Source organism: Polyodon spathula, chromosome 6, assembly GCF_017654505.1.
Source record: "Polyodon spathula isolate WHYD16114869_AA chromosome 6, ASM1765450v1, whole genome shotgun sequence".
Classification (NCBI taxonomy): domain Eukaryota; kingdom Metazoa; phylum Chordata; class Actinopteri; order Acipenseriformes; family Polyodontidae; genus Polyodon; species Polyodon spathula.
The window spans coordinates 64,566,381-64,578,558 of record NC_054539.1 but is presented as its reverse complement, the minus strand read 5'-3'; the positions used below and the strand labels follow the sequence as shown (position 1 = coordinate 64,578,558).

The 12,178-nt window shown below is 34.0% G+C and overlaps 1 protein-coding gene across 4 annotated transcripts in view; it reads right to left on the bottom strand.

The window, feature by feature from the left end:
• LOC121317468 (dystrobrevin beta-like) overlaps window positions 1–12,178 on the bottom strand; it is a 90,563-nt gene that overhangs the window by 57,412 nt on the left and 20,973 nt on the right. For all 4 annotated transcript variants that reach the window (XM_041253425.1, XM_041253424.1, XM_041253427.1 and 1 more), the window contains exons 6-9: window positions 8,369–8,454; window positions 6,325–6,479; window positions 4,682–4,787; window positions 3,580–3,746 (exon numbers count right to left, since the gene is read on the bottom strand). In XM_041253425.1, coding sequence (XP_041109359.1) covers window positions 3,580–3,746; window positions 4,682–4,787; window positions 6,325–6,479; window positions 8,369–8,454 — 514 coding nt within the window. The remainder of the gene's footprint in view (window positions 1–3,579; window positions 3,747–4,681; window positions 4,788–6,324; window positions 6,480–8,368; window positions 8,455–12,178) is intronic.

Genomic DNA, 12,178 nt, shown 5'->3' with positions numbered 1-12,178 from the left:
AGTCTTTGCTTTGAAATGCACTACCCAGAACCTACAGGAACTGCTGAAGTTATCCTGTAATCATGTGAATCACTACAATTTAACACAAGTGGAGGCCACTTAACTTGGTGTGTGATTTTGAAGGTGATTGGTTACACCTGAGTTCATTTAGGATTGCTATTACAAGGGGGGTGGACACTTATCCAACCATGCTATTTCAGTTTTTATTTTGAACACATTTTCTACAAATGCATATAATATTTTTTTCACTTGGACGTTGTGGGGTAGGATGTGTAGATAAATGAAAATAAAAATCTATTTTAATGCATTTTAATTCCAGGCTATAATGCAACAAAACGTGACAATTTTGAAAGGGGGTGTAGACTTTCTATAGGCACTGTATATGTTTGTGCTGTCAGGTAACACCATGTTTTTTAGTTTTTTTTCTGCAGTTGAGCCCCAAGATTACCTAGTAAGATGCTACTACTGGTTTGTAGAAATGATAATGCTGGTACAGTGCTCTGTTTGTGACAGGCTTATGGACATAATTCAAAGACAGTTGCGATATGTTTTGTTTTAACAAGTGCAAATACAAATTTGGAAGTTTTTACTGCCATCTGGTGAGCGATTTAGACCTTGCAATTGTTATCATATTTATAAAACTGTTGTACGATTCTGAAGTTTCACCCGACAATCCATATGAATAATAATAAAAAACAGAAGCTTTGCATGTCTTCTAATTTAAACGCTGCTTTTCACTTATTTTGTAAATCTGGGGATTAGTTTTACATTCATCTGAGAAGCCTTGGATTTCTCATTTGAAAAGCTAAATAAAAAAAAAAAAATCCATCAAAATCCAATACTGTAACGTTACATTAAATAAATGTACAGTACACAGGTGCTCTTTTTAACAATAGTAGCCTGTAAATAATAAATATGATGTATTAGTTATGTTTAGCTTGTAGACAAAGGTCTACAATATCGGAATTTTGACAAAAAGTGACAGACAAAAATGAGTATTTACTATGGAAGTTGTTTCACCTCATAACTACCATAGGGTTTATTTGCAGAAATGAACTATGCCACATTTTTATTTTTCTACCCAGTTTGTACTGAATCCTACGCAATTTGTCCTACTTTTCATACATTTTTTTGTGAGCACCATATTTAAACATCTTCAGCCATCATTATGCTGTTTAGCATTAGAAGATGCAATACATATATTTAAAAATATTTACTATAATGTAGGAAAAAATACCTTAAAATTAGCAAAACTGCACAAGATGCCTTCATAGGATTCAATACACACAACTTGATAGGACTTCTTTCTTGCTAACACATTTTCAACAAATCATAAGCCATTTAACAAAATGATTGCAACAAGTCTATTATATGGGAACAACATATTTTTGATACTAGAAACATTATTTTGATTTATAGTCCCAACACAATGTGATCCCAACAAAATATGTACAAACTGAGCTTTACCATTTCATTCTCCAAAATTGTCTTAACAGTTTTTAACCAAATAATCTTTTCAACTAACATTCAACACATGAAAAACGTTTTTTTCTTTTTACTATTACAATTTAATAATTTAAAAGGTGCTAGAATAAAAATTGAAAGCCATTGCTTTTCATAAATAAATAAACAAATACCTACACACAAAGCTGATGTGGTAATCTGCATAAAGAAAAATAAATAAATAAAACTGCATTAATGAATGCAAAATACGCAATCTGCATAACGGTTAAATGTACTTCAAATAAAATCCATGACAGTGGTGTAGGTGTTGCTAATGCAAATGAAGAGATCAACAGAGCGTGGCAGATGAGTTATATTCCTTTGAAGTGAAACTTTTTTTTTCTGCATCTCTTATACAATGTGTCACATTTTTGAAAAATAATTACCTGCACACATTACCTGCACTTTATAACTGTTTGAAAGTACAGAATTTGAGGTCCAAGGTTATAATTGTGACTAGATTCTAGCAGTAAGAAATGTGAGTCAGTTCAATAAAGGGGTTAAAAAGGTTTTTAAAAAGTTGGATGGAACATCATAGCAAATTAAAATGTTGAATTTTCATCACAAAACACATAATCAGTATACCATCTGCTAGGTTTGCTTTTAAACAGTAGGCAGCAGCCCCAGTTATCTTGATTCACAATGCATTCAGAGTGTGTGGCAGCTCTGGGACCTTGAATAGAGCAGATTCATCTGTGTAAGATTTCATGTGGGAGTATAAAACAGCTGGGAAGTCTTTTCTAATCATGACAAACAACATACCACACATTACAGGCAGGAGGACTGATAATGCATACCTTCCTTAACATGCACAGGCTGTTTAGTAAAGTCCAGAAATACACTACTAACACATAACAGCAAGAACTAAGCAATGGTCCTGTTATCAAGTGCCCATTTTCACAGAGTTACCCTACACACTATGAGATCTATATTACTCTGCATCCAATGTATTACAGTGGTCAAGGTACCTTTTATTTTGAACCTCACTGTTCTTATGAATACACTATGCACAAGCTCCCTTTCCTTTACCTGCCACAGTTTCCACTGCCGAACCTACTAAACAAGTGCGTTCCCATTTCTGGCCACATCAGCTTTTTTTGGCCTGGTTTGCTATTTAGTACCCGAGGGAACTACGTCATCATGTAGCAGGGAGGGATGTGCTGGATAAGAAGTCGATAGGGGAACAGAGCGACATAGTTTAATCTTTTTTCATTAATGCAATGGCTGTAGAGTTGTTTTTATTTGTAATATTAAAGCGAACACACAAACTGAAAGCAATAATAAACTTGCAGCACATGCATTACCGCACGGATGGAATGAAATCATCATCGCTATCTTTAGAGGGTTCAGACAATTGCATCTTGAGAAGGATGTCTAAATGGTATGTGGAGGGAGTAGGCGGGTATTTTAATGTGTGTTTGTATACATTTAGCAAAGGCTAATGCTCAGCCTACAGCACATATTGTTTTGTTTAACTGTTTATTTTGTCCCTTGTGCCTGTTTATTTGTCCTGTTTTTATTTTGCAGTTTAAGCACTAGAGTGCACATTTAATAAACAAAACAACAAATGAACAGGCACAAGGGCCAAAATAAAAGGTTAAACAAAGCAGTATGTACTATAGGCTGAGCATTAGCATTCCCTCGACCAGACAAACGGGTTTTCCTTCCTTTTATACATGTGGCCATTCCCCAATAAGCACCAATTATCAAATTGGGGAATGGCCACATCTGTGATTGCTGGCAGGGATAGATTTAATCCCATCCCTGTCAAACTTACATTCCCACACTCACACACTATTTATAACAGGACTTCTGTCTGACAAGGTTGTGATTCCATATGCCTGTCCCGAAGCATTCGGGTTGCAAATGAACAGAATCAAGTTATGAGATATAGGTCTGGTACCAAAGTACAAGTGGCTTAAAAAACAAAACAGCAACAAAAATAAAACTATATACCATAATCCATATAAAAAAAAAAAAAAATCTTATACTGTAGGTTGCGTTTGTGGAAACGCAACTGGACGTGGAGACTCAAGGTTTTATAATATGCAGGCGACGCAAAAGAATGTTTCTTACCCAAGAAGAATGTTCCTTCATCTGGTGTTGGTTGCTGTGAGTGCCGCTGGCATTACCACGCCAAAAACAGTTCTGGCAGAGCTGGTAATTGTGGCACTGTTGGCATCGGTACCTAAATCCCATCATGCTTTCATTATGACAATATGAACATTCCACGGGATGGAAGACTGAAAATAACAAAAAATGGGGGTAAGATTTCTTAACCAAGCCTTCAACATGAAACTCAAAGATCAGAAAGATGCAGGCTTCCTTTCATTATGACAAATATTGCTATACATAATCGATACAGAACTGTTCAAAATTAAGTTCATAGCATAACTAAATTGTTTATACTGTACTTAGATTTCAACCACTTGGATAATATCTGTTTTCCCAACTTGTTAATGCGGTGGTTCTATAGATTTGGTGAATTCGAATGATTTAAAGTGGTGTACTTGTATTGATAAAGGTTATCAGGGAAACTATTTCTGATCAAGTGTTATCAATGATTTAAGTCAGGGACGTGCAATTCGTATCGACTGAGGCCGGGACAACAAGGTTTGTAGGACGGACAACAAGTTTTGCCATTATATTTTGCCGGTCGGACAATTAGTTTTTTTTTTTTAATTAATTTTTCCTATGTTTGCTCTGCTGCTCGAAAGGCACTCTTGGTATATTTGTAGAGTTTTTGAGGTCTAGCACATACATTTTAAAAAGTAGGAACCTTTTGAGTATTTTTGAAGAATTTAGTGAACCCGTCAAGCTACAAGGCTAGATCTGTATCTGTTAATCACTAACTGATTGTGTTCACTGTTAAATTAAACCAAAATCCTACAAGTTATATTCTACTTTTTTTAGTGTGTGTTTTGTGCGACGAGTATTTTTATGAAGCACAAGTAGATTTTTCTAGCATGTAGTCCCTTGGACAACAAGAAGTTTTTTTTTTTTTTTTTTATAAATTGGCCACCCCTGTTTAAGTACAGTATTTTTACTTTGAAAAAAGGTGTCTTGTAGAATTTTTGTCAGCAAAAAAAATAGAAACTGATTTTTTTTTTCTGGACAACAGGCATTTCAATAGACCGAGAGGGACTTAATGATTTACAAGAACATAAATGCAGTTTACCATTCTCCACATTGGCCAGTCGGTGCATGAGAGGTAGCCAGACCAGACACTGTGGAGGCGGGTCAGCCATTAATGCATCTAAAAACACATTCAGCACAATCTTTTTCTGGAACAAAACAAAACAAACAAACCAAAAAAAGAGATTATAACCCAGTTTTGATAAAAAAAAAGCTCAAATAAACCAAACATGAGTTAAGGTGTCTTGTCCAGTTCACCAAAGGCAAGGATTTAACAGTGGCAGTATAGAGGGGAGTATAGATACATATTCCACAAACATACTAACTTGTTGGGAAAAGCAAGGGAGTGGCCTCTGGTGACGTCAATAGTGTGTGCACCATTTGTTTGTAAAACGAACAATCTGCTAATGTTGCAGAATTAACAAGAAACAAATAAGTTGCAGGTACAGTAAGGGCTCTTGTATTAAATCACCATGGAAATCTCCCTTTAAAAAATAAAAAATAAAATAGCACAGTGGTTAATTATTGGTGAATATGGCGTTTTGTATCATGTCTGCTTGTGCTGTTTCCAGTGACGCAAGCTCTAATAGGATTGGCTGTAGGTAGCAGCACATGACGGACGCTGCCTAGCATATGCACCTGGAAGAACCTTGATTTGTGATCAGTTTGTATGATTAGAGAGCTAAACTGAACTCTCAATTCCACTGCACAGGGTTTCAATAAAGCTTTACACTGAACAACAGATCTGTAGATTATTGGTCCAACAATACCACAGAATTCCATACAAGGCAATAATTTAAAAAAAACAAAAAACACACACATTACATTTAAAAAAAAAAAAAAGAATTTGACATCATGTTACATGATAACTGTCCAGCAGGTAGCAAGAACTAATTTTAAATGTGTGTACGATGTCTTGAGTACTGTTGATGGCAAGAGGCACAAAATCTGTTAACAAGAGTAAACCCTAAGAAAAAAGATATGTTTCCAACAACCCACCCAGGCCATTTGTTTCAGCAGAATCAGCCCTTGCTTTGTCTTTGATATGAGTAGCAGACTACACCATTTTTAATGCTCTTGTCTAAAAAAGATAACTGCACACTATTTCTACTATAGAAGCTATAGATGACTAAGATCAGCTCAGTATAAGCTAGTGATTCAAATATCAGATGGCACCATCTGTTTGTTAAAAATAATTTTGCTTTTTTGTTCACGGAACCTTCTGGTATTAAAAATTTGGTTTGCCTTGTCTGGTGCAGTGAATAATAGTAATAATAATAATAATAATAATAATAATAATAATAATAATAATAATAATAATACTCAGTCTTGTTATCGACAAACATATATTTGAGCCTGCAATGAGATATCAGTATCTGGCTGTCTTCCTCAGCTTGCAATGACATGAAACTAATTTGCAATTCAAAAGTCTTGCCGTAATTTTACTACGTTTCTGGCAGATTAAGTTACACACACTGTTGCACAAAACAGCAACCAGCTTTCTGACTCAGTTATGCTTAAAATCCTAATTTTAGATTTACTATTTTGTATGCCTATACTTTGTATTTAAGAAGAGTGCTGAAATAAAACAATTCCAAATATGCAGCATAATGTCACTGACTTTAAGAAAATACTTGGACAGGCAATTGTTGTAGTCTTGGTGAAAATAGGGCTTGTTTTTCTTACCTGTTGTGGAAAACACGTTCGAACTGAATGTTCTGTGTATCCAAAAGAAGGGCCTTCAAACACAGCTGTTGGGAGCTTTAATATTTCTCTCAAAAACTGATCAAACCTTGTATACATCATCATTCCATTGGAGTCTGAGATCTGAGAAAATATATCTGGAAGAAATAAAAAAAATGAAATATATCAATAGATCTAGATACCCATGAGCAGATTGAATTATTCTGTTGATGGAAACGGTGGCAGACTGTGGTTCTACTCGATCTTAGTGGCATATGGTTACAAGACATAACATTTTGTGTATATGGGAGTTTTGGGACACCTAGGACTAGACAGAAACTGAATTACAAATATGGGCAATACTGCTGATTAACTGAACAAACATATATATCACCGGCAGATAGTTCCGTCTGAGCGATTATCTCTTAAGGTTGGTGTGTTTGTTTTTATTGTGAAGAAAGTTTCTTATTTTAAAGTCCTTCAGTTTAAAGTGTTCAGAAGACAAACACAGTTATTGTAACCAGGGTGAGCAGCCAGCGGAAGGAATCAGAATCCCTTTGTCCCAGAACAGAGAAAAGGTCAGTTTGTTTCCAGCCAAGTTTAGTAAGTTTGTCAAACCGACCTAGCTGAAGATTTTTACCCCAGATGCAGAATAATTTATTTTGCCAAGTTACTGCCCAGTTATATATGCAGTCTACACCCTTTTGGATATTGTGGCTGGAAGCATATCAGCCGCTCCCCCAAGCTTTGCGTCATCTGTACATTTTACAAGCTTGCAGAGTATCCCCTGAAGTAAATTGTACAGATCGGAAACAACAGGGGTCCAAGCACAGATCCCTGCAGCACTCCACTGAGTACATGGCTCCACTTGGAGGTTTCTTGTATTGCCACCAATTTCAATTGTACGATTAGTTTTTAGTGCTAAACTTTGTCTGTTTGTATTTGGAAGTCTAAGTATACTACCATATGTCATGCTCTTTTAATGTATATATCTTTGCAGTAACTTCTTCAAAGTTGACTCATAATCAGGTTTGCAGAGCTTGGAGGTGTATCACATTTAAAAATACATCATATACTATATATCTAGTTGCAGTCTGACAGGAAAGAAAGAATAATACTGAAGATTAAGTTGAGTGGGTAAGTGTTTTTAACTTTTCTAAGACATTTTTACCTCTAAGGAGTTACATATCAGGTACCATTAATATGACTTGGGTGTAAAATTCTTGCATGCACTCACATGATTTAGTTACACAACACAAAGTTAAGCTTTACCACTCACAGAGAGAACAACATACAAGTCAGTGTTACACTATTCTCCAAGTCTCAGCTCATCCCTATACTGTAGGAATGGTGGCACCAAGTTATACAGACCTGGTCAATGCATTGTAAGCAAACATGATAGTTTGAAAATATATAACACAAGTAATTAACCATTGCCGAAGGGATAATAATGTAATAGCTATCCAGGGAGAAACTGCACATTGTAATATAAGCTACAATTGTACCAAATAACATATAATGGCTGTGAAACTCACTACAGTATTAATTACATATTTTCCAATAAGCTTTAGTGCTACAATCTAGATATGTGTAGTAAATAGTTAAGAGTTTTTCATTATTGTCTATTCCAAAAAAAAAAAAAAAAATTCTGTTTGCAATAGTTGTAAATTGGAATGACTAAATTACAGTTAATTTAAAGCATAACATTTATTTTTGCAGTTCAGGAGAATCATGTCATAAGTTGTTGTTAATTAAATACACTTGTACTTTTCTTACAACAAACTTTCTGTAAGAATTCCATCCCAAAGTTATTTACAGATCTGATATGCAAACCTATTTATGTTATTATTTTTAACTGCAGGAATCTCTTCTTTATTTTCTGATACATGCAGTGAGAATGCTTGTAGTTATTTTACAATTCAAGTCTTTACAGAAACCACTGGATGGTGCTCAAGGTTAGAAATCTGCAAAAAAGAACAGGCTCAATAACTAAATTAAATTAAACAGCATTGTCTTCAAATAATACATTATTCTTAAGTATACTTACACCGTAGTTTATCCACTAGTTTTCCACCACACATTGTAGACAGCATAGCTTTTACAGAAAACACTGTCAACTTCCCATGGCCTTCACTGAAACACAGAAAGCATTTTAAAGTATTTATGAAAAATCAATTCAAGGCAGAATGCTTCATAGCTATTTAAAACCAACATGATAACATATTATGGATATAACAAAAAATTAAAGTAGTAATAACCAAGCAAAATAAATAAACATCTAATTTTGCTGTAGAACGTTTAGTTTATTTTCAAACCAAGTGAAGCTTTTTTAACCTGACACCAGACTATACATATTAAGACCTCACATGAACTCACTGTCATATGCGCAGAAGGCTCACAAATGCTGCAGAGGAAACACATTTTGAGTGTCGTGTCAGGATAAACTATAAAACGTGTCAGTCTGTAAAACTGAGGCATGTTTAAAACACCCAAGTCTTTCACACTTTCTACAGAACATAGCACAGCTGCAGTAATGTTTCTTACTATACAACCTTGATCTTCCAGGGATTATTATTTTTTCGTAAACTGTGAACATTGAATCTTACAAGAAGAAAGTGTTTTTTATTTAGCTTTTTTCAATTCCCACCAAAATCAATAAACACATCAAGCAGGTCTTTTGATCCATAACGAGATCACTCTATCATTGTCTCAGCCATGCAAGACACTCTTTTGTAAACTATTTTCAGGAATTGAATGGAAGATTCTTTCATCCTTTTCAGCCTACAATATTAATAATCAAAGGTTCCTCAATGATGGCGTAATGAATGGTCCATGACTATAGCTGGTACTTAATGGACTGGAAATATATCAGTTGCTGTCACCTGATAAAGACCTATTTATATGAGTAAGTAATGTGAGCAGATTTTTCAATATTTCATCTTCTGTATTTAGAATAATAATTAATTATAGCAAATGTCAGTTAATGAACATAGTGTATGTTTTATTATAAAGTCATTACTCCCTTGTGGAGTCATGTTATATTCATGGTACTTTTCTAGACTCTTGCCATCTACTCTTTATTATTATTATTATTATTATTATTATTATTATTATTATGTATGTATGTATGTACGTATGTATTTATTAGCAGGCGCCCTTACCCAGGATATGTATACAAAAAATACATATCAAGAATTACAGTACAATTAAGAGCAAGATACAAAATAAAATGTAATAATAAACTATATTTTATTAATAACAGACTTACAAAAAACATATACTGTCACAGACCACAACATTTTTGTAAGAAATAATGGGCAGGATTTTCAAAATTTCATAAATGATAACGCCAGTGTTAATCAAGAAATCGGTATCTAGCATTGGTTTTGTCTTTTTCAAGCAGTCGTTTTGCCTATTTCTTTATTAAATAATTGTGCTAATGTGATTTCCGAAATTAGGTTGAGTTACGAAATAATGTTAATACCTTAACAAGCAGTGCTTGCGACTATTTCTTTTGTTTGTGTGGAAACTTAAAAGCAAATCCGTGTTAATTATCAGGAATTAAATTTGCACTTGAAAAAACAGGGTTTTAATTAAGGAAAGAGTACATAACTTACCTTGAAACAGACATTTAACAGACCGCGTCTGTGTTGCCGACGATACAGAGAGAGAGTGTACAGGACCAGGTTTAATTTCTTACAAACTACCTCGATAATTCAATATTTGTAGTTATGAAAATATTTTAGCCTTTTCTATACTTATGGTTATGAATTAGATTTATTCACTTACTTTAACCATTTGTAACCTTACGGAACGTTTGTTGTATTGCTTAAATGACATACCGTAAAATGCACCCAGTGACTACCAAGAAATTATCAATGCAACTGTAGCTATTGAATTTTGCATACGTACATTATAAGACAGCTGACCTCTACTGTAGCTTTTATTTGAATTATACAACTGAAATCTTGATATAGAAAAACAGCATATTAGATATTACAATAAAGTTTCCTTAGGTGATTGCGGATTTGCTTTTAACACCTGTGTCTTATCCACACAAGAATGAAGAACAGGCATCAAGAACACACAACGATGCAGTAGGCATGTGATTGAGATCATTGACATGGATTTTGCCTAAATGTATTTGTAATGTCATACTCCCACTGTCCACTAAAAAAAACAATCCAAAGTACTTAAAAGTACAATATTCCTTTATTATTTAATTTTTGATTAAAAAAATATTTTATATCCACCCCGATTAGGAAAAGGATGAAAGATGCGTTTCAGCAAGACGTGTCTGCAGCTCCGTTCCGAATCGGGGTGGATATGAAAGATTTTTTTAATCAAAAAATGAAATAATAAAGGATTATTAATTGTACTTTTAAGTATTTCGGATTGTTTTTTTAGTGGGGAGTACGGGTCGTTCTTTACCAATTAATTTTCTTTGAAAACCCGATAAAATACCCCCGATACAAAAAAAAAAATGTAATCAATGGATAGCCAATAAACACCGAAAAAAAACCCAGAAAAACTGTGGAAATGATTCATCTATTCACGTTGACTTTACCCGTTAAAAAAAATAAAACCTACTACAAAAATAACAATACATACATTTCCCAGTGCTGCCTGGCAATGTCCCGCCTTCCTGACGCAATTATCAGTGATTCGTTCTGAATACTTTAAACTCGCCCCAACTACTGAGTGACAGCACATTCCATTCTATTGGAGACTCTGCTTGCAAGATTTAAAATGAGCTTACAATCAGGATGGAGGCTTGTTAGCAGGATTTAAAGCTGTATTACAGTTAAGATACGGAGGAATAAAAACAGAATTGTGGCAAAATGTACAAAAATGCCTACACACAAAAACCCCAGAAGAATGTGCCCATGAACTTAGAGATTTCATTGTGGAAGACAGAAAAGGAAAGAAGGTACAACTTAAGTGTGCAGTACTGTTGAGTTACTATACATATTTTGACACAAAAAACGCTCAAGCATTTTGGAAAGTAACCGAAAACACTAATTTCATACAGTATATCAAAAATGAAAGCCCAGAAAAAAACGATTTACAGTAAACTTGAAAATAGCAAAAAAATAAGAGAAAAAATGCAATTAATAAAACGTGAAAAACAGAATCCCTAATTATAAACAAATTGTGAACTGGGTTATGGAGTTCTACTGTAATTAAAAGCTTAATAAATACTTAATGAAGTGTTACATACATGGTATACATGTATAATAACTAACAACTACAAACAACAATGAAACGCATGTATTTATATATAGCCTACAACCGTACACTAAAATACATACAAAAGTAGATGTAATCATAAGAAAATTAACTCTAACCAATATACAGAGATGGCTTAAGGTATTTTTTTCTTTTTAACCAAAACAAGATTACAAAATGCATATATAATAAGTAAGTATATAGTAAGCTGTGGCAAACTGTCCCCTCGAACGAGGGTAAATGGCTAATGGGGTTTCATTTTTTTTTTTTTTTATTTTAATCCATGCCATCCAATTTACACCCTCACCAGATAATCGTAAATCAGCATTTTATATGTGAAGTGTTCTAAATAAATGTACATTCTGGATAACAAAATGCACAATTTTAGTTTACAAATTATACACAACATAGATATTTCCATTATTTTTTATTTCCATTTGGCTGCTGCTCGCTAGTGAGAGAGCTGTCTCCCTGTACAACAGATTTCCATAACATTAAATTATGCTTCCATTCATTTCTCTTTATCTCATGAACATAAGAGTTCCTCTTATCAAGTCGTTCACGCAGGAAGTGATGTTTGTGACCTGCGACAAATAAGCTTTAATGAGAAATGCGTTCATTAACGACC